The following is a 27987-nucleotide window of genomic DNA, read 5'->3' as shown; positions in this document are numbered from 1 at the left end:
AAGTCTAATACTAGATTAAGATTCCACAAGGGAACCGGCCACTGTAGGGGTGGCCGGAAGTGTTTTACCCCTTTTAGAACATGGGCTATGTCCGGATGCGCAGACAGGCGGGTTCCATCCACCTTGCCACTGAAACAGGAGAGAGCCATTACCTGGACCTTCAAGGAGTTAAGGGACAATCCTTTATTCAGGCCATCCTGTAAATATTCCAGAACCAGAGGGATTTTGGCCATTTGAGGGCAACCCCGCATTCCTCGCACCAGGCCTCTCCAGACCCACACATACGCTAAGGACGTTGAGAACTTCTGTGCATGGAGCAAGGTAGTAATTACTGCTGCCGAATATCCACGCTTCATCAGGCGAGCCCTCTCAAGGGCCAGACCGTAAGACAAAACAGAGTTGGATCCTCGTGAAGGACTGGACCTTGCTGGAGCAGGTTCGTGTGTGGTGGGAGGCATGGGGACCTGCTCCACATGTTTGCATACCACAGGCGTCTGGGCCAATCTGGAGCCACTAGAAGGACTAATCTCCTGTGGTGCTCGATCTTGCGAATGACCCTGCCCAGCAGGGAAGGCATACACCAAGTCCTCCTCTGGCCAGGTCTGAACAAGGATGTTGATCTTCAGGATCGCTGATCTCTTCTGCGACTGAAGAATCAGGAGACCTTTGCATTGATAGATGCAGCCAGCAGGTCGATGGACAGGAGGCCCAGCGATCTACCAGCAGCTGAAATGCTCTGGCTGACAATGCCCATTCTCCTGGATCCAGACTCTCCCTGCCTAGAAAGTCTGCTTTGACATTGTCTTTTCCTGCAATGTGAGAGGCCAAGATCATCTGTAGATTCAATTCCACCTATTCCATAAGGAGATCTATCTCCAGAGACACTTGCTTGCTCTTGTTTCCTCCTGGAGCATGTGGCTGAATTGTAGACATACCAATCTGATTGCTCGGGCTTCCAGGTGGTTTACGTTCCAGCTCGCTTTTTCCTTGGTCCAATGCCCCTGGGCTGTCAGTTCCTGACAGGGAGTTCCCCAACCCCAGAGGCTCGCGTCTGTCATGAAAACTAGGCAGTTTGGTGGCCGCAATTCCTCCTTACAGAACAATCTCACCACCCTAGGATCATCCCCTTCTGCGATCAGGACGTCTTTCGCATCCTGCATGATATCAGCTAATACGCTCCCAGGGTTCTTGTCCAGATCACCCCCCACCCCCACCCCCGGATCTCCCTGCAGGTGACCTGTATCTTCTGCTTCGTCAGACGTGCCCTCTTATTCATTGAAGGGATGACCCAGGCCAAGAAGCCGAAGAATTCCCCTTGACCCCGCCTGCTTAGCTGCCTTAGGCCTCTGAGCCAAACGGGTCTTCTGAGGGACAGAGCGCTTAGTTCCTGCCTCCTTCGTAGCTAAACAGGCTTTATAGAGGAGCAGGACAAAATCTGTGAATTCTTCGGAATCACTGGACTACTGATCCTGGTCACTCTCCTCTTCCTCCCATTCCCTGTCCTCAACAGGGCACTGATTAACCAGAAAGAGCAAGAGAAGGGAGTCCTGAAGCTCCCTCGCAGAGGCCTGGCTTCTGACACGTGGAACCAAGATGGCCACTGCCTCATCCGACACCCCCCGCCTCCTCCCGGGGTCTCCTGCAATGGACCAGATGACCAAGCAGAATGACCACTACCTGTGAGTCCCGCGGAGGTCCCCACCATTCTGGAGACACAATTGGGGCAAAATGTGGCTGCATCGAGGCCTCAGGCCGCATTTGCGACACAGTTTCCTGCACTGAGCAGGAGGCGCTATTAAGCCGTGGTCAGTGCTAAAAATAGGTTCCTGCCTGAGGAATCTCTTGCCAGCGCATTGCAACCATTCCTTGATCTGTGTACCAGAACTCAAAGACTTTCCAAACCCTTACATATGACAGTGAAGTGGAAGTCTTCCTAGCTTGCAACAAGGTGGTAATGACATCCTCCGGATATCCTTTTTCTCTCAAATGCTTCTTCTCAAAAGCCAAGCCACTAGACAGAAGTGATCTGCCCTATCTGAAAATACTGGACCTTGCCGATGTAGCATCGGCAAATGCACGAGCCTGAGCAGACCGTCCACTGCCAGGTTGACCAGATCCACAAACCACGGGTTCCTTGGCCATTGTGGCGCCACCAGAATCACTTCACTGGGATGATTTTCTATGCGCCATATCAGTTTCTCTACCAGGGACCTCGGAGAAAACAAAGAATCCCTCGGGGCCAGGGCAGAACTAGAGCATCTATGCCCTATGCTCTCTTCTGCGACTGAAGAATCAGGGATCCTTGGCGTTCTTTTGTGTCGCCATCAGGTCCAGGCAAGGAGTCCCCCACCAGTGACATATCAGAGCCATCGCCTCCTCTGAGAGTTCCCACTCTCTGGGGTCCAGCTTCTGACAACTGAGAAAATCTGCCTGCACACTGCCCACCCTGGCAATGTGAGACGCCACTAACATAGCTAGATGTTGCACTGCCCACAGAAACAACTCCTGAGCTTCCAGGGCCACTGTTAGACTCCTGGCTCCCCCTTGATGATTGATATAAGCTACCGTGGTCACGTTGTCTGACAGGATGTGCACCAAGCAGCCGATCAACAAAGACAGAAATGCCACCAAGGCGCACCTCACTGCCCTCATCTCCAAACAATTGATAAGACCAGGACCTCTCTTCTTCAGACCATTGCCCCTGGGCCGACTGATTCTGGCATACCGCCCCCCAGCCGGAGAGACTGGCATTGATGGTAACTACCACCCAATCTGGAACCTCCCAGTCTCCTCCACATTTCAGCTGTTCTTGACCAAGCCACCATGAGAGACTGGACCTGGCAGGCTCCTTGAGTGACAGAGGCAAATGGAACTGTTCCGACAATGGGTCCCATCGGGAAAGAAGGGACCACTGCAGAGGTCTCATGCACAAAAGCCCAAGGGACCAATTCCAACGTCGAGACCATTGAGCCAACACCTGAAGGTAATCCCAGACCCTGGGAACCGCAGCTTCCTGAGCACCTGCCTCAGCAGTTTGAGAATACGCTTCTCCGTGAGGTAAACCTTTCCTACCCTTGTGTCAAAACATGCGTCCAAGAACTCCAGAACCTGAGACGGAGAGAGATGATTCTTCAGCAGGTTCACAACCCAACCCAGGGACCTCAGTTGCTGGAGGATCTAAGCCACTGCCTGAGTACCAAGAACTTCCAACTTCACCGAATAAGCCAGATATGGATGAACCAAGATGCCCCCTCTTCCTGAGCGCCGCCGCCACCACACCATGTTCGAGGCACTGACACTAATCCAAACAGAAGGGCACAAAACTGGAAATGTTTCCTGAGGATCATGAAGCGAAGAAACTGCTGGTGGTCTGGGCGGATTGGAATGTGCAGGTATGCTTCAGACAAGTCCAGGGAAGCCATGAACTCCTCCTTGCAACTGCTGCAATCACTGAACACAGAGTTTCCCTTCGAAACCAGGGAACCTTGAGAGCCACAATCACTTTCTTTATATCCAGAATTGGACAGAAAGAACCCTCCTTTTTTGGAACCATGAAGTATATGGAATAACTTCCTGTCCCTCTTTCCCCCAACGAAACGGGAACCACAGCTCCCAGAGCTTGCAACCAGTCCACGGTTTCCTGAATCATCTGTCTTTTGTCAAGCAAAGCGCAAGGGGAAACCATAAACAAGTCCCGCAGGGGACAAGAGAATTCTTTATCAACTGCTCCAAATCATCCCTGAATAAAAAGCCACCTTTAAACGGCATAGCACCAAGCTGCGTCTTGGAAGAAACATCCGCTGACCAGTTTCGGAGCCACAAAAGCCTCCTTGCCGACGACAGAGTATGAGAGGAAGTGCGGAGCAGGTCATACAGCGCATCCGCCCCATATGCCACCACAGCTTCCAAATGCTGCGCCTGTTCTGACTCACCTGGAGGGAGATCATCTCTAGACGTCAGTAATTGCTGTACCCAGCGCAGGCTCGAACGCAGCATATAACTGCTACACACCGCCGCCCGGATACCCAGGGCCGACACATCAAAAATGCATTTGAGCAGCACTTCCAGCTTGCAGTCCTGCAGGTCCTTGAGAGCCGCCGAGCCTGCTACTGGGATCGTGGTTCGTTTGACAACCGCCAAAACCGAAGCATCTACCTTAGGACCGCAGTAGCTCCAAAAATCATCCACTAAGGGATAAAGCTTATCCATGGCTCGTCCAACCCTCAAACTAGCATCCAGAGCATCCCACTCCCTGGTCATCAGCTGCTGCAGCATAGTATGGACCGGAAAAACCCGGGTCGGTGTTCGTAATCCCACCAGGACTGGATCCACCGAGTCCTACGGCAAAGCAAGCGGGGGGAGCTCCACCCAGAGCTCAGTAAGAACTGCAGGAATGAGAGGCTCTAATTCCTCTCTCTTAAACAGATGGACCACCTTAGGGTCATCTTCATCCAAGGGAGTCTGTTTTCCCTGATCCTCATCCGATTGGGGGGGGGGGGGGGGGAAGAGAGGCCCCTGCACCAGCAGCCACAGTCCCTGGAACTACCGGGGCGGCTGAGCCATCTGAAGCCACGGCGCCTTTTAACTTTGCTACCCGTAAAAACGCGGGCCCATCAGTGCACTTGGATACCTTGGAGGCTGGGGGTCGCACAGGCAAAGCAGCACCTTGCGGAGACCTGGAAGCCAAAAATGCTTTGTGCATAAGGAGGACAAAATCTAAAGAAAAAGAATCAGGATCAATATTCTGTCCCCTTGTAAAAAATCCTGGTCCTGATCTAAAGATTCATCAGCACTGGCAGGGACCGGTGACAGCGCTGGGGAAGCAGCCCCTCCCCCATAGCCCTTGCCTGAACTTCTGCAGCAGTGCTTAAGATGACTGACATCCCTGCACTGAAGGAAAAAGGATCAGCACTGAAATCTCGCTGCCGGGCATTTGGGAGCCCCTCGAGGCTTGGGCAATGCTGCAGACCCTGAAAAGGAACTGCCTTCCCCACAAGGTAAGCAACAGGAGCAAATACAAAGATGGCCGCAGCATCGTGAGGGGGAAAAAACGGCCCAAAAACATGGCAAAATTCGTCAAAAACACGGCAGTTCCAATGGGGAGGTGTCCTGGATTGCAGCTGACCAAAAAAGAAAATTTTTCAAAAATGTTGATTTTTTTTTTGTAAAAATCAAAATCAGCACGGGGTAAGAGAGGGACTGGACCACCAGTAATCACTTCCCCAGCTTCTTACCTGACTGGAGCCCCGCGGGGTTACCAAACCCAGCTCCTTTAACCTGCTACCAAAGAGGATGACCCCGCAGGATCTAACAACCCCCTGGGAGGATAGGGAACACTTCCCTCTGCAGAAGGGTGAAAGTAAAAAAAAAAAAAGAAGTTTATTTCAAAGTATTCTCTTCACAGAAAAAGCTTGAGGAGACCGAGAGCTCTGCATGCTGTCCAGCTCGCAGAAAAAAACGGACTGAGGAGACTCTGGAAGGTGGGGGGAGGTGCCAAGCAGGCACACACTACAGCAAGACTCAGAACTTTACTTTGAGAGCTCTGCCACCTACAGGACCAGAGGACATCCCAGACAGCATGGCTAATTCACCCTGCTTATCTACGTGAAAACCGCAGGAATCAAGGGGTCCAGCTCCTCAATGTGGAACAGCCGTACCACTTTGGGATCATCCCCTTCCACCATAGAACCTTTTGACAGTGCCAGATCAATTTCCTGGACTGCTAGCTCCAGATCGGATGCCGATGGTTCCTGCATCCATGGGCCCTTTATATCCAAAACCTTAGAGGAGCTATCTGTGGTGGCGGACGGTGACAGGGCCCCTGGGAACCGCCGGACCCTCGTAGCCCTGGAAGACTGAGAAACTCTGGCCCTCTTCACTGGCCTTAAATATGCTGTTGACCCCTGCGCTTTTCTGGCTTTATAAGCCTTATGTAATAAAAGAACAAAATCCGAAGAGAAGTCAGAGGAGGGATCTGAATCCTCCTGAGTGTCCTCATTGTTGGCAGCAAGAGTTTCCCTAGCTTTCTGGCCTTCCCCGGAGGCCCCAGCTACAGGGGAGAGCAGAGGAGGGAAATCCCCTTCTCCGGCTCACGCAACAGCAAAAAAAAAAAAAAAAGTCGACAAAATGGCCACCGTTCCCGCACTCATCAGGAATGGGTTGACCACTTGCTGTCCCGTCGAGAAGAGCTACGGCCGCATCGATCTTTCCCATCCTCACGGTGTTCTCTCCTCTGGAGAGACACCGGGAGCACCGGTCATCGCAGGAGACACGCACCCACGTCTCCACATTCTTTGCATCTCGACCCGTGCAGCATGACATCTCTCCTCCAGAGCACATCGCCGCGAGTTGCAAAAAGGAACTACGCCAGGACACATGGAGGAAAGAGGGAGAAAGTGAAGAGCTGCCCGATCCGCAAAGAGAGAGGACCGGGTAGAGTGGGGAGGGCCTGCCGTACCACTTCTGCCCTGCCTACCGCTCAGACAGTTTCCCTCGGAAATATATCATACTTTTTTTTTTTGAACAAAAAACTTTAAGAAACATAAAGGGCACTTCCCTTAAAGAAGAAATGGCAGCAGGCTCTGATTCTCCTCCAGGGTGATGAACCAGGAACCTCCAGGTATCCACTCTGACTGGTGCCAGAGTACCAAGCAATTAAGGGTCCCCAAGCCCCTGCTCGTCCGCCTCACAAACCAGGGGGAATGGTCCCACCAGGACCCAACAACCCCCTGGGAGGCATGCTTGAGTCCTTTCCCTCTAACTTCGGTTTGTTTTGTTGGGGTTTTTTTTTATCAGACTGCAGGTTTTGCACCTCCACCATCTGCTGGAGAAAAAGAAATACTGAGGGACTGCAAGTGGCACCTTGTGTTAAGAGGCAGTGTCAGTGAAACTTTCTCTGTCTCCATCTGCTGGAGGGGAGGGAAAACCCGGGAGTCTGGGCTGATCTGGGTATGTACAGGGAAATACAGATTAAGAGGAAACTTAAATTCTGTCAGCGTTATATGAACAACTGGGAGCCCTCCTTTCGTTGATCTAGCAGTGGCTGCAGATGTTTTACTGCTTGTAGTCTTTTTTTTGAAAACCTGCATGTCTAAGAAATAACAAACAGTGCCAAATGCTTCAATGGTCATTTCATATTCTTACTTTAGCTTTTTTCAACAGAAATATAATTTGATCTTCGGCCTCTGAGCTCTCACCCTTCTCCTCCTCAACAGGTTTAGAGAACAAGGAGAACGCTGAAAAGAGGAAAACAGGTTGGGAGTTATTATTCTCATAACTTTAAGTCTTTTGAATGTTCATTTCCTATAGAGCGGGCGATGAAAACTGACTTTATTCTATAGCTGAAATCCCACATCCTCATTCCAAGTATAAATCCAGGGATCAGTGTCACTCCTAACCCATTCCAGGCAGGTCACCCCATCATAGAGAGAACAGTTTAATTACTAAAGGGTAGCACTTCACTTAAATGCATACATTTAGGAAAATTTCAGCTGAATTTAGGAACTTAAAATTATCAGCTACATTTCTTTCCCTAAATTTAGGCCTGCAATCATTTGCACATTAGGAATCTAACTTTTTTCCCCACTCTTAAGTCCACCCCCATAGCCACCCACTGTTGAGACACCTAGTAAAAATAAGGGACTATATTTAGGAACTCATAAGAACATGCCATACTGGGTCAGACCAAGGTCCATCTAGCCCAGCATTCTGTCTCCAACAGAAGCCAATCCAGGTCACAAGTACCTGACACATCCCATAAAATACCTCTAATTCCTGTTACTCATTCTCTGAGATAGCAATAGCTTTCCTTACTATACCTGGTAATGCATTATGGACTTTTCTTCCAGGAACTTGTCCAAACCTCTTTTAAACCCCGCTATGCTATTCGCCTTTATCACATCCTCTGGCAAACGATTCCTCAGCCTGACAGTGCGCTGAATGACAAAGTGCTTTATATGATTTGTTTTGAATCTGCAGGTTGTTAGTTTCATGAAGTGTCCCCTTGTTTTAGTATTATTTGAAAGGGTAAATACTATCTTTTATTTACCCGCTCCACCCCACTCATGATTTTATAAGCTTCTATCATGGTCCCTCTCAGCCGTCCCTTTTCAAAACTGAAGATTCCTAGCTTTCGTAGCCTCTCATCATAGGAGAGATGTTCCATCCCCTTTCTCATTTTTGTCGCCCTCCTCTGCCCCTTTACTAATTCTGCTCTTTCTTGAGATGGGACAACGAGAATTGCAAACAATAAAGACTTGATTGCACCATGGCTCAATACAGAGGCAATATGATATTTTTTATTTTATTCTCCATTCCTTTTCGGATAATTCCTAACGTTCTATTTGTGTTGCACTCACCGCCCGCATAACCCCAATGCCAGCACCTTCCACTCGGCTACGCCTCTGGGCCCTGCCTGGGACATCGGCTGCCACGGCCTGCCTCTCAGATTCCTCTCCGCTTGCACCCACTGACGCCGAGGCCTCTGCGGCCTCGCCAGCACATGAGACGGTGACAGCTTCCGGACCCGCCCGGGGTTCCCCATAGGCGTGCTCAGCACTAACAACTATTTAAAGGGCCTTTGGCAGGAAACTGGGACCGCCCCGGAGGATGACGTCATCAGCGCAGGACTATATAAGGCCCCCTGGGCTGTACCCAGGCGGGTTGTCAACGAGTCTCCTGCGTTGCTTCTCTCAGGTTCCTGCGCTTCACACTGAAGGACTTCTGTTCCAGTACCTGACTCCCTCTCCAGTACCAGGCCTTGCACCCTTCTTCCTAGAGTCTCTTCTGACGGATCTCTTGGCTCTGAATCCCAGACTGGACCTCACTCTGCTCGTCTGTCGCCTGCCTCTGAACCTAGGACTGGACCTCAATCTGCTCGTCTACCGCCTGCCTCTGAACCTTGGATCGGACCTTACTCTGCTTGACTGCTGCCTGCCTCGGAATCTTGGACTGGACCTCGTCTACCCGGTGGTGGGATCGGGGCTCTTGGACATCCTTGAGCAGCCTGACCTCCGACTCTAGGCAGGCACCTGTCTTCTGTTGCTGGCTCCTGAACTCTGCCTGTCTTGTCTGTCAGCCTTGACTCCAACCACGCCCCGCTCCAGTTCCGGCACCTATACCACACCTCAGGTGCCCACCTAAGTCCAGCCAGTCCCGGCACCCAAGGACTCAACCCACGGGGAATGTGGACTGGTATTGACGAAGCTCCAGCTGGCCCCTATCTTCCTCCGGCTTTGCCTCTTGACGTTGGGGACCTGTGGGGGATTTACCCTCTCAGGTAGCGTCAACCCCAACTCAGGCTAGGGGTCCACAGACCACACCATGGTCTCTACAGATTGCCAAGCCCATGGATCCAGCGGAGGCCTCTGCTCTGCAGGCCATACCTGGCTTAGCCCAAAAAATATGCAAACAGCAGAAAGTGCTGGAGTCCCTCGCCTCGGAAGTGGAACGGCTAGGTCAACGTCTGGATTCAACTGTTCATCTGGGTACATCGGCTTCTATGGTTGTGGGCCTTTCCACCCCTTTGCTGACTGCATGACCAGTCCTGCCCCTCCTGGCGCCTCCACGTTTCACCGGGGATCCCCAGCACTGCCACAGCTTCTTGAACCGGTGCCACATGCACTTTTGTCTTCAGTCTGCACTTTGTCCTGATGACCACACTAAGACCACATATATCCTTTCCCTGTTGGTCGGTAAGGCCTTGGCCTCGCCACTCTGGGAACGTGCCCACCCTGTGCTGCAAAGTTTGCAAGGCTTCCTCTCGCTGTTTCGTACAGTCTTTGACGATCCGGGACGCCAGTCTATCTCCAGTTCGTCTCTATTGCACTTGCGCCAAAGTTTCCGGTCTCTCACGGATTATGTTTATCAAGTTTCGCACCCTGGCATCGGAACTTCATTGGGGCGAGGACTGCTTACACTCAATCTTCTTGGATGGCCTCTCCCATCAGATTAAAGACGAGTTGTGTGGCCCATGAGTTACCTTCTATACATGATGCCCTCATTAATCTGACGGGCCGCGTTGATCGTCGACGCCAAGAGAGGACTTGGGAGCTACAGCCTTCTAAAAGCCCTCCTATAGCCTCGCGGAGGCTTTTACTCTCGCCCTCTCCCAAACAGACTGCGGGGGCTGGTAAAATTACCTCCGAAGAGCCCATGCAGTTGGGTAGGGGTCAGTTGACCTCTGAAGAACGCCTCAGATGTCGACACTCCGGGCTTTGACTATACTATGGAGAGGCAGGGCATCTCCTGGCTCAATGCCCTGTACGTTCGGGAAATGCTCGGGCCTAGGTCATATTGGGGGACTTTCCCTAGGCCTGACATCTCCTAATCCCCCCACTTACTCTCCCAGTATCTCTCCTCGTGGACAAGCACGAATTCCAGCCTCTGGCTCTAGTGGACTCCGGAGCCAGGGCAATTTTATTCTCAATTAGTCCAGCACCTCAGGATTCCTACCCGCTTCGCTCCGGTGCCTCTCATACTGTCCTCGATTTCTGGGGAGCCCTTGCCAGGCAAAGTCACCCATACCACCGTACCTATCGCCTTCCACACTGGCGCTCTTCATGAAGAGACACTGGCTTTCCATCTCATTGATCGCGCTATTCTTCCCTTTGTCCTCGGATTGCCTTGGTTACAGAAACATTCTCCGCAATTTGCCTGGGTGTCCTTACAGCTCACTCAATGGGGCCCTACTTGCCGCACCTCTTGCCTAAAGTCATCAGCTCCTCAAGGGTGCCTCACCACGATACTTCTTCCGGCTGGGCTGCCTTCCCATTATGCCTCCTTCATGGATGTCTTCTCTAAGCAAGGGGCCGATGTCCTACCTCCGCACCACCAATACGACTGCGCCATCAACCTCCTGCCCAACACCGAACCTCCTTGGGGCCGTGTCTACCCTCTGTCCCTCGCCGAGACCAGGGCCATGTCTGAGTGCGTGCAGGAGAATTTGGTCAAGGGGTTTATCCACAAATCCTCATCCCATGCGGGGGCTGGCTTCTTTTTTTGTGGCCAAAAAGATGGGAATCTCCGCCCCTGTATAGATTACAGGGGCTTGAATGCCATCACTTTAAAGGATCAATACCCCCTACCTCTTATTGTGGAGCTGTTTGACCGTCTGCAAGGAGTCCGGATTTTCTCCAAGTTCGACCTTCGTGGGGCCTACAACCTCATTCGTATTTGGGAAGGCGATGAGTGGAAGACGGCCTTCAATACTCGTGACAGGCACTACGAGTATTTAGTGATAGCTTTTGGACTCTGCAATGCCCCAGCCGTCTTCCAAAATATGATGAACAAGGTCTTCTGTGATTTATTGTACCAATGTGTCGTCGTCTATCTGGACAACATTTTAGTGTTTTCCAAGGACCTTCAGATCCATCGCCTAGACGTGGCTCTGGTACTCCAATGCCTCTGAGACCACCGTCTATTTGCTAAACTAGAAAAATGTTCTTTTGAAAAGGAAAGTCTACCCTTCTTGGGCTACATTGTTTCTTGGCACGGATTCCGGATGGATCCTCAGCCTACGGGCTGTACGATTTCTGGGATTTGCCAATTATTATAGGACATTCATCCACAGCTATTCCAAACTTGTAGCCCCACTCACACTTACCCTCTCAGGTAGCGTCAACCCCAACTCAGGCTAGGGGTCTACAGACCACGCCGTGGTCTCTACAATTTGCTTATTTGACCATCGCTGTGCAACGAGCTGAAGTCTTCAATGTATTGTCCATAATGGTGGTAACTCCCAAAACAGAACCCAGCATTGGGTCCTGTATTTGGAATTATTTTTCCCAGTGTGCATCACTGCACTTTTCAAAATTACAATTTAATCTGCCATTTAGTTTTTCTGTCTTCTATTCTCAGCCCTAGTAAATTTTCACTACATCAATTTAGGAACCTAACTCCCTAAATTAAGAATTTAGAGTTTTTGAATACTAATTCCTTAACCTGACAGCTGAATTTGGAGCCCTGCTTCTTGCTGGGAGTGAGTAGTCCCTCTCCCATCCTAGAGGGGCATTTTAGAATAAACAGGAGAAAAAAAAGATTTGTTTTAACACTATGGTGGCATGGATTTTTTTTACAGGGCAACAGAGGGGCTATTCTGTCCAAAATCAAGATAGCTGGCCATACTCGTGTTTACAGCTAAAAATTATACACTACAAAATCTCTTAGAAGATTAAGTCTCCATTACCATGCTGGTCTCTATAACCGTTAAAAAGTTTCTTGGTACCACTGTTATAGATATCAAAATGATAAAGGGGATGGAATGGCTCCCCTATGAGGAAAGGCTAAAGAGGATAGGGCTGTTCAGCTTGGAGAAGAAGAGACGGCTGATGGAGATATGAGAGAGGTCTAGAACATGTAACTGTGAACCGGTTATTTACTCTTTCAGATAAGGACCGGTTACCAAGTAGCACATTTTAAACAAAAAAGGAGAAAATTCTTTTTCATGCAATGCACAATTAAGCTCTGGAATTCATTGCCAGAGGATGTGGTTAAGGCAGTTAGCATAACTGGATTTAAAAAAAGGTTTGGATAAATTCCTGGAGGAGAAGTCCATAATCTATTAGTCAAGTTGACTTAGGGAATAGCCACTACTTATTACTGCATTAGTAGCATGGGATCTATAGGAAAATTGGTTCTTACCTGCTAATTTTCGTTCCTGGAATACCACAGAACAGTCCAGACTCCTGGGATTATGCCTCCCTTCCAGCAGATGGAGACAGAGAAAATTTTACTGACACTGGCATATAATCAAATGTGCCACCTGCAGTCCCTCGGTATTGACCTGTACCCAAGCCAAGATAAAGGCCACAATAACTAATACAATTGAGCACAACCCCCATGATGAGCAAGAGGAAAGTATAACCTTGCAATGGAAAACTCTTTCCAATCTTAATTGGAGAAAAAATTAATGATACCTGAGTAATTCTTCAGCATATTTACAATAACGGTGCAAGTGGACTCTCCCCCACAAGTAAGGTAAGACTCTTGACTGATCTGTGGTATTCCATGAACTCTCAAAAATGTATGACATTATTGTATAGTCTGTATATAGCCTCAATTATTCTCAAGTTCTGAACTTATATTGTTATATTGTTTATGATCTGCTGTTCCTACCATCTGCGTTCCTATCATTTCTCCCTCTCTTATAGCTCCCTACCCCCCCTCTTCTCCCCTTTCTAGCCTACCCCTCGCTCCCCCTCCCACGTTCATTGTAATTTTCCTTTCATTCAGTTTTTTGTAAACCGGTGTGATGTGTTCTACGAACATCGGTAAATAAAAGTTCATAAATAAATAAATAAGGTAAAAACCAATTTTCCTTTCCTGTTCATACCCAGATCAGTTCAAACTCCTGGAATGTACCAAAACTTCCCTAAATAGGGTGGGACTGGGAGAGTCCTGCTCGAAGAACACTCTTACCAAACCCCATGGCCTCCGGAGCCTGGACATCCAAGCAATGTCTGGCAAAAGTGTGCAATGACTTCCATGTGGCCACAAGACAATCTCCTGCAGCAATACCTGCTGACACTCAGCCCAAGAAGCCACCTGTAACCGAATAGAGTGAGTCCTTAACCCTTCTGGAACAGGACACCCCTGACAAACATATGCCGAGCCTATAACTTCCTTCAGCCACTGCATATTAGTGGACTCAAAAGCTTTATGCCCCTTTTCTGCACCACTCCATAGCATAAACAGATGATCTGCTACCCTGAAACCATCAGTGATTTTAAGATACCACAACAAGGCCCGTTCTGTGTTCAAACACCTCAAATTCCTAGCATGTGGCTCTGACGCATACATGTTTGAAAAGGCTGGTAGCTCCACGATTAACTCAAGTGAAATGTCGACACCACCTTCGGTAGAAAGGTGGGTACTGTAGTTAATGAAATCCAGGAGTCCGAGATGTTCAAAAAGGGATCTCTACATGACAAAGCCTGGAGCTCAGAAATCCTATGGGCAGAACAGATTACCAGTAGAAATGCAACCTTTAGGGTAAGATCCTTCATAGTTGCTCTCTTTAAGGGCACAAATGGAGCTGCACGCATCCCCCTAAGGACCAAGTTTAGGTTCCAGGAAGAACATAACTTGTGCACCAGAAGACACAGATGCTTCGCCCCCTGGAGAAAATGCACCACATCCAGATGAGCATCTAGGGAAACTCCATGCACCTTGCCTCGAGGGCAGCCTTAAGCCACAACTTGCACTTTGAGGAAGTTAAAGGACAAGCCTTTCACTGACTCTCTCTGCAAGGAGGTTAAAATGTGTGTCATCAATACCCAAGTGGATTTTACTTTCTGAACTACACACCAAAACTCAAAAACTCTCCAGATCCTCACATAAGCCAAGGAAGTAGATTGCTTTCTAGCCTGCAACAAAGTGGAAATGACATCCTCTGAATATCTTTTCCCTCAGGTGCTTCCTCTCAAAAGCCAAGCCGTGAGACAAAAGCGAGCCCCCTGTTCTTAAAATATAGGACCCTGGTGAAGAATTTTCAGATGACCTAGTCACAACAGCCCGTCCACTGCTAGTTTACTAGATCCGTGAACCATGCCTGCCGTGGCCATTCTGGTGCCACCAGAATCACCTCACCTAAATGATTTTCTATCTGCCATGACACTGCCCACCAGCGGCCATGGGAGGAACACACAGAACTCCCCAAGCCCACAAAAGATCCAAGGCATCGACCCCGTCGTGATCCTACCTTCGACTGAAGAAGCGAGGCACCTTGGCAATCTGCCAAGACGCCATATTGTCCATGTGGGGAATTCCAGCTAAAGAAAATGGTCAGCTGGTCATTTGCTTCAAAACAATTTTCTTCTATTTCTTTTTATACTAAATACAGTATCTGTAGGACCGACACTCCAACAGCTTATAGCAACACAAAAGCTGTTATTAGTTTCAAGACCACTTTACTTTATTATTTATTTGTGCCTCACTCAAATAAGAATTGTTCGTTTATAACTAACTCTTCATGAAGAACTCCGTGAAACCTCCAAAACAATGAGCATTAATGGTCACTCTCAAAACAGTATGAGCTACTTCAAATTAAAGAGTTCTTATCTTGCCACGACGTAAAGGTCACACACCCCGACATGGATCCATGATTCTTTAAAGTGTTATGAAGATGTTGTGAGAGGTGCAGGACCCACTCTTGTCAGACAAAATGAGCATATTGAAACGTTAAAGAGTTTGTTTGGTATGTGATTTTGGAGATTCGACCCCTTGAAGCAGATTGGTTTTCGAAACATGGATCCATCGTCCGATTCCTCCCTTAGGAGGACCTTATCACCCAACTGCACTCCCTGCCTTCTCTCGGGGTTCTGCATGGCTGGGGACAAAGGAATGGGAAGCCCTCTTCTACTCCCGCATCTCCTGCAGCAGCCAGATGCCCCAGCAGCTTGTTTAGCCTTCTGCTGCTTGTAAGGCACTGCCTCCACCTGTCCTGAACTGCCTTCTCCAACCGAGATGTAAGGGAAACAAAAGCCAGGTATGGGAGAGCTGCACGCATGCATCGCCACTCGAAGAGCACTTGCTGCCGCGGGGATGTCCCAGCCTTGCGTGACTGTGTGTCTTCCAAGAGCCGCTGTCAAAAAAATAACTAGACCAGACCTGGGAACCCCACCGCTAAAGAGTCGGCACCTGCACAACCTGCCGCTCGACACTCTTCCCCTAAGAATATATATATTTTTTTATCTTATAAACAAAACTGAGGAAAACAAGACCCAGTTACTTCCCTGTTAACCACCAGAAAATGGAAGAATTGCAGCAGGTTCCACAAATCCTCCTGGGGGAGAGGAAGCTGGCACCACCAGCTGTCCACCCCTGGCAGAGAAAAGACCAAGCTAGTCAAGGGTTGCTCTTCTACCTCAGAACCAGGAGGGATGGCCCCACCAGGACCTAGCAACCTCCTGGGAGGAAATTTGTTTTGATTTGTTCTTTTGCTAAATTTTCCAGGCTGTAGGTTTTGCACCTCTACCATCTTCTGGAGACAGAGAAATATAGAGGGACTGTAGGTGGCACACTAGATTATATCATGTAGCGATAGGTATAGCGCTAGAAGTTTTAGGATCCTTGTGAGAGTGACCAAATTAAAGTCATTAGATGTCTTTTCCAAACATTTCCAAGATTTTTATTCGTAGCATATAGGAAAATGTTGGTCCCCTGACACGGATCATGTTTCATCACAAGAAATTCAACTGTCAAATAACACAACAGTAGATAGCAGGGGTTAACAAGGATCCATAACAGAATAACAAAACAATAAAACAAGACATCAGATGGTAGAACAAACTGCCTAAAGATTGATTTATAACAGGGTGGTTAGTGCCACAAATTACTAGGTTATATGCCAATGTTAGTAAAAACTTTTTCTGTCTCCATCTGCTGGAAGAGAGGCAAAACCCAGGAGTCTAGATTGATTTGGGTATGAACAAGAATTGTTTGGGTACTTGTAACTTGGATTGGCCAGTGTTGAAAACAGGATGCTGTGCTTGATGGACCTTTGGTCTTACCCAGTATGGCAACTTCTTACATTCTGCTACCTGAAAGCTCTGAAGATGAAGATCTGTTAACAGGAGAAGGGCAATATCTTAACCTTTGCATTAAAATTTGTGGAAAGTCCAGGAACTGTTAGAAGCCAGTAGAAAGATGAATAAAGTTGTGTGGTTTAGTGGTATCACCTTATTATATTTTTTTTGTTCTTTAGCCTTACTTCTAGTAGAAAGTCAGAACATTTTTGGAAAGAGGTAGGAAAGTTGGCAACTCTGTCACTAACTACAGTTGACACAAGAGAGCATGCAGTTTCTGTGGCTGTGCAGATACTCTGGAACTCAATTCCCCCAAGAACTGAGCTTGATATGTTGCAGCAAGACTTTTAAGGGTTTGTTATAAACTTTTGTTCATATATTATTTAAACAAGCATTTCTGTTAATTTATGATGAGATCCATTCTTTCCAAGCTGTACACACCAGGGAAGATCAGTGGCTTATGTCTTTCATTTATGTTTAACTTGAATATACATATCTGTTGTACACTGCCTGGAGCCTCGGTACTGGCCGATTATAAAAAAAAACAAAAACTACAGTGCTCCCCCCAGAAGTAGTCCTCGAGTCCAAGCATCAGAGCTACTTTAGTTATATATATATATATCCTCTCTCCCAAGAGTTCAGGCGATTTATACCGTAGTTTCCACAATAAATTAAAAGTTACAGAATTACGTCACAATTATTCACGCCGGCTATGCCTCTGAAGGAGACAGAAAGCAGACTGGCATCCCCTCTGAACTGAAAGCACTGGGGGGAATGTGGACCGAGCTCAGCAACCCGCCTCCGACAGTGGAAGCACCCGGCAGATCCTGTCCTTGCAGCTCATCCCTGGGGTTTCCCCAAGTTTTCCGGCAGGGGGTCTGCAGTCGGCGCTCTCCACTTCAGGCTCATTAGGGGACTGGGAAAGCCTGAGACGCCGGGAGCTCTTGAGACCCCGCGAACGAACTCAACCTCAGCTCCTCCCTGCGAGGCCTTTTACCTGCGAGGCAGCCACCTATCGCGCTCCTGCTCCAGGCCCAGCCTCTCGCGTCCTCCCATGGAGTCCGGATGACCATCTTTGGACTCTCAGACCCTCTCCCGCCTTGGCCCTGGCCCCAACGTACAGCTCGCTGCCCCCAGCCCGCACTCTCCGGGCGGCCGAAGCTTTCGCCGGGGAAAGGCCTCCGCAGCGCCCCTAGGAAGCTGAGCCCCCTGCGCAGATACATGCGGCCACTGGAAGCCATTCTCCGTCACTTAACCAGAAGCAACCTTGCGACTCGGTGCTTCCTACCACGTGACCAGGGCGGGAGGCGGCCGTTACGGCTTCGCACCTCCCCCTCTGCTGCTGGAGAGGGCATTCTTATGCCCTACCTGCAGGCTGCTTGTTCACAGTGACTGACGACTGCAACTGTCCACACATTTTTTATTAACACAGGCTAATAAGAGCCTTGCCTGCGGCTTACGGGGCGGTGCACAGAATCCACGTGGCTTTTGGGGGAGGGGACCACTCTTGGAGAACTCCACCCCTGATTGGGCGAGAGAGCAAATCTCGCGATATCTGACCCAGAATCGCGCGCAGGTTAGTAGCGCGGGTGCTTGAAACTTGTGATGTGAAGAGGACGGAGTTTGGGTCTTTTTCTTTTTCCTGTTATGTCATGGACGCTGTTCTGCCTGCCATTGCAGAAGAGCTCTTGAAGGAGGTGAAAACGTGCTACCAGGAAAGCTCCCAAAGTAAGAGTCTGCTTGTATGCACTGACTGTCAGCAAGGCGCTTCTTCTGGGTCGGAGGGGCGCGGTGGGACCTGGGCTCCTCCCTGCCTCTAGAGGAGGGAGTTTGAGTTTATTATGTTATGAAAGTTTTTATATTTTTTAGTGTGCTGAAATAATTCATGTCAATGCTTTCTAGCACTTTTTTTTTTTTGCGGTACCTTTTTTTTGTGTCTTCGTTTTCGGTTGTTTCTTGAACTTAAAGGCCTTTCCTAACCTGCCCTTCACTCCAGCAGGAATTCCGCCCCAGTTGCACTGTAAGCTGGCTGCGCTGTGGGTTTTCTTAGAGTAAGACCCAATTAAAGTATTTATGAAACGTCCTGCCAAAAGATAGACAAGCGAACCAAACTTTTTCTAGTTACTTACAGAAGCAAATTTGGGCAGAATTTGCAGTTTGAGTTTAAGAAAACCGAAGTAAGCAATTTTTAATTATTTTAAAAAATCCCTTATGGAGTATGGCTCAAAAAAATAGAATGCACACTGTTTGTTCTGTAATGGTATAATTCACTGGTACCAAGTAAAGTACCTGTGCGTATATTGGGGACAAAAGACACAGCTAAACTAGAAGTTTGAAATGTGTGAGCAATGTTTCCAATCTGTAAGGCTTCCACCCTGGTTACTCTCAGTTTGCACATTTTTTTTTTGTTAAAAATCTAAAACGTAAGTATAACACTAGTACCAACTCTAATTTGAGACTGTAGTAGCAGTGATCTGGCAGGTAGCAATAAACAAAAATCTATCTCAGCCGCTTCTTGGGTGCACAAGAGCTAATATAAAGTGGACGTCATAAGGCCTCTACTCATACAGAATCACTTTTTTTTTTCTAGTATGGTTTCAGGTGAGCTAACCTAAAGCTAGCTGTTTAAATGTATAGTAGATGCATAATATCTTCAGAAGGTATTGTTTAAAGCAGATAAGTCAGCATTTCTGGATAGAAGGTAGTAAAACCTGAGGTAATTTAAGTGGATTCAAATGCAATGTAGATCCCCAGCCCCCACACTTGCTTTTCTATTTGCAGTTGCTGAAGTTTAAAAACAAGATTGGTGAGTTAGTATAGCACTAAATGAAAATAGACATAACATACATTTGAGAAATCTGCTGGAAAGAGGAAAACCAATGGGACATTGATACCAGGCTACAAAATATCACAATGGCAGGATAGATCAAATGTTGAGTGATGCTATATGTTAGGATGTCGTAGAATCAAACTGCAGTCTAGGTTCTCTATGGATAGAAATTCCATATGAGACGGGGAAAGAGTATAAGCATAGGAGTAAGTGCAGTTGCTTACCTGTAACACGTGTTCTGCTAGGACAGTAGGATGTTAGTCCTCACAGATGGGTGACAACAGATGGAGCCCGGCATGGAAAACTTTTGTCAAAGCTTCTAGAAGCTTTGACTAGCACACTGAGCATGCCAGTATTCGTGCATCCACGCGAGGTACCCCTTCAGTCTCTTAACATAGCAAAAAATACAGCGAAAACTGAAATAAAAAGCATGATGACCCAACTCTGCAGGGTTTCCTGAGGACTAATATCCTGCTGTCTAGGGGAACACCTGTTACAGGTAAGCAACTGCACTTTTTCCTACAGAGAAAGGTAATCAACATGATAAAGGGGATGAAACAGCTCCCCTATGAGGAAAGACTAAAGAGGTTAGGACTGTTCAGCTCTGAGAAGAGACGGTTGAGGGGGGATATGATAGAGGTGTTTAAAATCATGAGAGGTCTAGAACGGGTAAATGTGAATCGGTTATTTACTCTTTTGGATAATAGAAAGACTAGGGGGCACTCTATGATTTTAGCATGTGGCACATTTAAAACTAATCTGAGAGAGTTCTTTTTCACTCAACGCACAATTAAACTCTGGAATTTGTTGCCAGGGGATGTAGTTAGTGTAGTTGGGCTTAAAAAAAGGATTGGATAAGTTCTTGGAGAAGTCCATTACCTGCTATTAATTAATTAGAAAATAGCCACTGATATTACTAGCAACGGTAACATGGTATAGACTTAGTTTTGGGGTACTTGCCAGGTTCTTATGGCCTGGACTGGCCACTGTTGGAGACAGGATGCTAGGTTTGGACCCTTAGTTTGAACCAGTATGGCATGTTCTTATGTTCCCCGACTGCTGTGCTTTTTCAGTGGTACCTTTTTAGTATTTTTTATGTTCACCTCCAAATCCTGCTTGTAAGAGCTTTTATATGTTGATGCACAGCTCTGTCATGTACACCATTTGGAAGAGAGAACAATTCTCGGTGAAAATCTTCATCATTCCTGGTATCTTGTGCCAAAAATATTTTTCCTCTATAGAGACCTGATGCTGGAGGAAATAAAATTCTTTGAGGAGTGGTGGTATGGTGCTTAGACCTTTAAACTATGATTCAGAGCAGTCCTGGGATGTGAGTTCAAATCCCACCTTTGACTCTGTGTTCTTGAGCAAGTCACTTTTATTTTCCTGTCTCCAAATATGGAATTGCTGGCTTCTGTCTTGACACATGACCTGCTTTGATTAAAAGCCTTGTGCAAATCTGTACCTCTTTCATGCACTTAGGAGCTTCTTAATATGTGGTACACTTTCATTTAACCTTGGAAGCTCATGCCTCAAATTGGTGAGTATAAGGCGCCACCTTTGTCATTTTTGCTACACCAGACTAGCACTGCTACCCCTCTAAAGATTAAACCTTTTGGAGCATAAGCAGTTACAAAACTGGAGTGCTGTATTTGGCCAGCTGGCATACTGAGCTATGCTTCATGATCAATATTTGTACATTATTGTTCTGAAAGCACTATTTAAGATCCCATTTTGTTATATGAACTATTTTTCTGACAAGTTTTGTCACTGTCACGCCCCTTTCCACTTTTGTATATATTTGCCATTTTAGGATATACCAAAGTAATATTTCTTTGTCCATTCCTGGCTCATTATGTTCTTCACACCTTAATAGGTAACTTTACTTTCTCAGGGGCTGATTTACTAACACATGTTAAGGGACAATTTTAATATGGCTTACATAACAGTGAATGGGGCCTTTTTTTTTTTTTATAAAGGGTGTGTTAGTGCATTTTAGTATATTAGCCCCTCAATTGTCTTGGGATATTTGATGTAGCAAAGCAGGATCCACACTATTTGATAATATCTTGTACAGGCACTTGAAAATTGGTAAAAATGTGCGATAAATCTGTAACTTATTAATGAAACAGACTAAACTTAATGGCAAGGTAAGATGATAGGAGAAAAATTAGATCTGCTTAAATACAGAGTACCTCAGAGATTGTAGTATATTTATATTGGACCAACAAAAAACTTTCACTTTTGTAGAGATTTGTATATAACTTACAATCCTCGTGGTACTTTTCTTCGGTGACAAAAGATCAATTTTATGCCCAAAGAATCACTTTAAAGTATGTTTGTGCGGTTTTATGGTGGTTTTTTTTTTGGGGGGGTGGGGGGTTGTAAAAAGAAAAGTTTAATATGTGAGAGGTTCCAGATTGACATCACTGGAAACTGAAGTCCTCCATTCATCCACAGGTCACTGTGTCTCAGTCCTGCTCTGATCTGGAGGGGCAGCCTCTGTGGATGAGAGGGCAATTCAATCGTCTTGCACGTGCAATCTTAGGGACAGATTTTAAAAGCCCTACATGCATCAGACCTATTTTTAAAAGGCCTGGCAGCGCGCATAAAGCTCCGGGGCTTGCAAGAAGGGGCGGGGTGTGGACAGAGACTCCAGGCACAGCGGCCATTTGCTGCTGTGCCCGGGATCGCGTGCCGGCCAAGGCAGGCGTAACTTGTAAGTTTTTGTTTTGTTTTGTTTTTTAGGGGGGTTTAGCTTGGGGCTGGGGGGTGGGAGAGTTATGGGAAGGTGGTGTGGGAGGGTAGAGAAGTTCCCTCCGAGGCCGCTCTGATTTCGGAGCAGCCTGAGAGAGAATGGAGGAAGGCAGCATGACTCGGCGCTCGCAAGGTGCACAATTGTGCACCACCTTGCAAGCGCCAACCCTGGATTTTATAACATGCGCAGCTGCGCGCGCATGTTATAAAATTGGGTGTACACTTGTGTGCGCAGGTTTTTAAATCCGGCCCATAGTCTCATACGGAGTACAATCAGCTCAAACCAACTTCTGTGATCTGGGAACCAGACTGATGTCACTTTTTCTTAAGTCCCTATCCACCTGAATTGGATTTAAATCTATGATCAGGAGATGAAAGGTTCGGGTAGTTGATGAGAATTCCCGTCAGATGCATAGTCCCTTACATTCAAAGTTTTCGCATGTGAGGACCACAGTCATTAGGTTTTGAGTGTGTCTGTATAGATGAATAGAGTTGAAAAATTAACCTAGGAAAGAGAATGAGATGTCTGACCTGTAGTGTATTTTATGGTTTATTTTATTAGGTGTTAAACTTTTTTGTTTTTTTCCTTTTATTTGTATTCCATCTTTGCTCTGCCAGCCCTCCTCCTGGTGGCTGTATGAGCCCTTGTTGGCCATCTCTCCGTCTCTGGGCTGAATATACCATATCTGTGGTACACCCAAACCCAATTGTTCCTGAAGGACAGGAAATCTAAACTTGGATGACTTAAACTGCAAGTCTGGCCCAGTAATATGGGAGAAATCTAGCTGACTGTGGGGCCAATGTAATAAGACCCGTAGTAAAACAGGTGCTAGTTATGAGTACAGGTTTTGATCATCATACATGGCTAAAGCTGATGCTTCCGCAGGATGTAAAAAAAAAAAAATTATGCAAATTATTTGTGCACAGAAATCCGTGCACACATGAAGAAGGGTGCCTACATAAGCACAATAAGACCCCATGTAATCAGCCACATCCGTGCTGAAAAGCCATGCCTCTGATCCACTCATAAAAGCGAGTGAATGGGTCTCCCTTTTCAGTGAAAGTATGACCCTGGAATATATTTTTTTATATTTTGAGTAACTGTGCTGCAGAAAACATGCAAATATATTCATGGATGATAATTCACAGCACATGGCAGTGATAATAGCGGGTCTTTTAAGAACGGGAAAAGCAGTGCCTGCTATATTGACTGTATAGGACAGAGCGGGAAATTGTAGCACATTGTATTGGTTCTGTACAGTGGCATGATCTTCAGAGTTGTGACTGGTGTACATATGTCAAAGCACATCCTTACATTAGCCTGGTGTGGGTGTAGTTTGGAATTGATGGGAGTAGGAGGTGTCCAGAGGCTAGCAGCAGGTTTAGGAGTTTCTTTGCGATTGTGTTTTTTGAGCTAATTGTTCATTGTTCTTTCCTCTTCCCATTGTCTATTGACTGTGATTACAGTTTGGCAGAAGCATTGCTTTGTCTTGCTGTCTGTTTTTGTCCTCTAGGCAAGAAAGAGCAGAGTGGGAGTTTCTGAGAATGAAGTGTGACGGAGGGGTGGGTGTCTGAGGGTGAGGATGTACATGACAGGTAGACAAGTGGGGAAAGGATGGATAAGGAGGAGTCTGGCATCTGTCTCAGATGAGTGTAGTCTGGGAGAGCAGATGGGGCAAGAGGAGAGGGGGTATGCAAGTGTTTGAGGGTGCAGCTGGGCATGGGAGTGGAGGGAAAAGAAGGCGGGTGGAGCAGGAGGAGAGGGTGTAGTGACCAGGGAGGTAGGGAGCTACAGTAGGCTGGTCCCAGTATCCAGAAGGAGAAGAGGCATGCTTGTGAGAAAGGTCTGAGAATTACAAGATGCTTTTTGGACTGAAGACATCCACAATGGTAAAGAGAAGGATATGTTGAGCAATGCAGGAGTTGAATGTTACTTTGGGTATGGGAAGAGCCCAGAAAAACTCCTACGAAAGCTCTGCTCCCGAAAGAGACTCCCCCCTCACAGAGGCAAATGGGGTGACCAGGATAGCAAGCGGTAAATAATAAATGACTGCATGGCCCTTAATCAATGACAGTTCCATTAAGACTGTCAGTTATTGCTTGTCACTGCTGTACACGGAGATGGTCAGTGAGCCTCTGCACTTCCAGCGCTGATGGATCTCACACCTACAAGCCTCATCTCTTCGCAGATGCCCTTCCCTCACTGACTCTGCCGGCACTCATTGCTGCTGTACACAGATGGCTATTGCGCTCTTGCCCTTTTCTCTGGTGCCAATGTTTCTCACCTGCAAGCTTCGTCTCCTCGCAGATGCCTCCACCCTACTGAATCGTCTTTGTCTGGCCAGCTGTCCTCAGTCATTCATCTCTTTTAAATACGTGAGCAGCATCACTTTAAAATTTCAGTGGTCTCATCACTTCTTGGCTTCCTACAGCTAGAAGTGTATTGTGGAGAATGTTTTGGCTAATTTTGTTTTTCCTTTATGCAGATTATAATAAACGTCATCTCTCAGCTTCTGTATACCCTTTTGCTGCTGACGGACCTTACGCCTGCAAGCCTTGTCTCTTCAGACAGTTCTCCCTCCCTGCCTCTGCCTTTGCCTGGCCTGACTTTGCTTGTCAGTGCTGAATGTGGATATGGACAATGAGCTAGTGCACCTCTAGCTGGTTTGAATGCTTCTCTCACTCCAAGTGCCTGGCCTGCCTTCATTTGTCACTTCTGTATGTGAGTGGTAACCTCACCCCCTTCTACCCCTCCTTCCTCTAGATGCTCTCACTCCCATCCTCTCTCCCCCCCCCCCCCCTTTCTCTTATGCAAGACTTGTTCCCAACAATTCTCCTAGGACAAGCAGGATGGTAGTCCTCACACATGGGTGACATTGGATGGAGCCCAGCACAGAAAAAGATTCTGGAACTTCATGCATACTGAGCATGCCCTATACCATGCGTCCATGCGAGGTTCATCTTTAGTCTTTTTTTTTTTTTTTTTTCCCCCCTTTCCCTGTGGAACTCTTCTCGTGGTTGAGTGAGCTCATGGCTTTTCTTCAAGAAAATGCCTTTGGAAACTTTGTTCCACTATCTTTTCGTGTGCTCTTGTAATTTCATCGAACGCGAGTCCCTCTCAGTTCCCATTAGTCTCCTCAGTCAGGGTTTTCATCAGTTTAAGGTTTTTTTTGCTTTTGTGTCCGTCTCTCTCCCCCCCCCCCCCCCCCCCCCCCCCCCACCGAGGTGGCGCTGCCTGCGGGTGTCTGCCTTCAGTCTACGTCTTTCGTTTTTTTTTTCTTTTTGTTCTTTTTCTCTTTCTTTTTGTTCATGACCTCGTCTGGTTTCTTTCAGTGCCCCCAGTATCAGAGGACCATGTCCATTATGGGCCCCCAAAGTGTGTCCTCTGCCTGGGGGCATTGCACAATTTTTGGGGTTGCATGTGCGCCCAGATAACCCCTAAGGGACATCGCGCTCAAATCGATAAGTCAAGGATGGGTCAAGGAAGTCCGAGCCATTGGCATCTGTGCCATCTGCACCGATGGATGCGGGGCTGTCAGTTCTGTTGATGTCATTGGCAGATAGTGGTGCCAGGGACTGGCCCCTGTCAGTCTCTTCCAGATTGAGGACGTCTGGTTCATCATAATTGACCTTGGCACTGGGGAAAAACTGGGCTGAGCACCAAGGGAAGTCGAAGCATTGGCACCTGTCACCTTCAATACACGCTGTCAGGCATGGAAAGGCACTGGCTCATGCCGTGATGCCCCTGAAGCAACTCTGCGGTGAGGGAGTGCCCATCCTCCATCTGTGCTGGGGCTCTGCGACGGTCTCCACTGGTCCTGGTGCCAGTCGCCAATCCACCTTGGGGATCTGAGGAAGTTTTGGCCACCCCTCCTGCCTCCCAGTTGGTTTTGGCATTGGCAACTTTTGAGGAAGAACTGGAGCATAGGATCCAGCTGGCAGTGGAACAGGTGTTGCAGAGTATCGAACCGGTGGCACCACCGGTGCCAGCACTCGCCCTGCTGGAATGGCTCAATGTGCTTATCAGTGAGTTACCGACCCAGTTGGTGGCTGTTTCTCGGGAGATCATCGATGCCTGGCGGGGCAAGATTGCTTCCCCTGACCTATAAGGTGCTTGTTGTCTTTTCCTCTGAGGAGGAAGCTCCATCGAGGCTGGCAGGGACACTGAGGCCTGCAGCCCCGGGGCTGGCACCGGTGGCACAGATGCCTGTGCCTCTGGACGAAGGCCAAGTACTCAGGGCTCCATCCTCTGTGAAGTAGTGAGGATGAGGCCCTATATGACCCCCTCAGGGGATGATGATACTGAAGAATCCTCCAAGGACTCAGAGGGTCTCCCTTCAGAGCACTCTCTCCTCCAGATGAGCGAAGGAGGTTTCCGGACAATTTGACCTTCGCAGGCTTTGTAGGGTGATGGCTGAGGCCATCCCTTTTCAGTTAATGACTGAGGAGTATGCCAGACACCAGATGTTGGAAATCCTCCAGTTTGTGGATGATCCTAAAGAGATCATGGCAGTCCTGGAGCATGAGATCTTTAAGGAGTTGCTGCTGAGGATCTGGGAACACCCCCTCTCAAGTACCTCTTGACAACAGGAAGGCAGATGGGGGTTTACCTCATCCAACAGGCCAGCAGATTCAAGAAGCATCAGCTCTAAAGAAAGCCAAGTGCTCTCGGACCCATTCCTTGACACCCCTGGGCAAGGATCCTAGAGTGATGGATGCTCTTGGGAGGAAAGTATTCCAAGGGGCCATGCTCGTTGTCCACATAGCCTCTTACCAGCTCTACATGAGCCAAATCTCGTGCAACTTCTGGAGGCAGCCAAACGACTGCCTCAGCAGCAGCAAGACCCCTTCTTGTTGCTGGTGCATCAGGGCCTGGAGCGTGGAAAACATGAAGTTTGTTCAACCTACGATGTTTTAGAGACCTCATCAAGTCTCTGTAGCAGGAATCAACGCTCACAGGATGGCATGGCTGCAGGCCTCAGATCTCCAACCGGAGATGCAGGAAAGATTCGCTGACTTGCTATGCACAGGAGAGAATCTCTTCAGAGATAAGGTGAGGGACACGGTGGCCCAGCTATGGGATCACCATGAGACCCTCTAGCAGCTCTCCACCAGAACTTCAGACCCACCCTCCTCAGCCAGGAGGTCTGTGAGGCAGGGTCAGAGGAAGTCTTTCTACCATCAGAGGACATACTCTCCTCTGGCCCCTTACACCCATTCGCAGAGGGTAAGCTCCTGTGGCCATCCCAGGCAACAAAACTCCCAGCTGACTCCCCAGCTAAATCCTGGGACGGGGTTTTGACTGGATTGTAGGGAGCATGAGCCAGCCACCCGTACCAGAGATGCTGGGGCTACGGTTCTTTGCGGATTGGTGGCACAGTATAACTTCGGACCAGTGGGTTCTGTCCATCGAAGGTACTAATTGAACCTATTGGATGTCCCGTCAAATTGCCCTCTGTGATCATTTTGGGGGTCAATAGCACATCTTGAGATACTGTTACAGGAGCTCTCTGCCCTCTTAACGGCTAGAGCGGTCAAACCTGTCCCACCAAGGCAAAAAGGGCAGGGATTCTACTCTCGGTACTTCTGATTCCAAAGAGAACAGGGGGACTCTGTCCCATCCTAGACCTGAGGGCCTTGAACAAGTTTCTCAAAAAAGAAAAGTTCAGAATGGATTCCCTAGGCACCTTGCTTCCCCTCCTGCAAAAAGGGGACTGGCTATGCTCCCTCGATTTATAAAGGACGCATACGCTCACATAGAGGTCTTCCCAGGTCACAGGTAGTATCTCAGATTTGTGGTAGGAAAACAGCACTTTCAGTACAGAATGTTGCCGTTCAGGCTAGCATCTGTCCCACGTGTCTTTACAAACTGTCTGG

At 47.9% G+C, this 27987-nt stretch overlaps 2 protein-coding genes across 2 annotated transcripts in view; one reads left to right on the top strand and one right to left on the bottom strand.

The window, feature by feature from the left end:
* TTC19 (tetratricopeptide repeat domain 19) overlaps positions 1-17953 on the bottom strand; it is a 53798-nt gene extending 35845 nt beyond the window's left edge. Inside the window, exons 1-2 of the mRNA XM_029611269.1 lie at positions 17521-17953; positions 7144-7235 (exon numbers count right to left, since the gene is read on the bottom strand). Coding sequence (XP_029467129.1) covers positions 7144-7235; positions 17521-17764 — 336 coding nt within the window. The 5' untranslated portion in view covers positions 17765-17953. The remainder of the gene's footprint in view (positions 1-7143; positions 7236-17520) is intronic.
* A 152-nt stretch (positions 17954-18105) lies between these two features.
* The window catches only part of ZSWIM7 (zinc finger SWIM-type containing 7), a 151113-nt gene continuing 141231 nt past the window's right edge, over positions 18106-27987 (top strand). Inside the window, exon 1 of the mRNA XM_029611272.1 lies at positions 18106-18251. Coding sequence (XP_029467132.1) covers positions 18176-18251 — 76 coding nt within the window. The 5' untranslated portion in view covers positions 18106-18175. The remainder of the gene's footprint in view (positions 18252-27987) is intronic.

The sequence above is a fragment of the Rhinatrema bivittatum genome, chromosome 8, assembly GCF_901001135.1.
Source record: "Rhinatrema bivittatum chromosome 8, aRhiBiv1.1, whole genome shotgun sequence".
In the NCBI taxonomy this organism is placed as follows: domain Eukaryota; kingdom Metazoa; phylum Chordata; class Amphibia; order Gymnophiona; family Rhinatrematidae; genus Rhinatrema; species Rhinatrema bivittatum.
The sequence above is the reverse complement of the archived record's forward strand: the minus strand, read 5'-3'. Positions and strand labels throughout refer to the sequence as shown.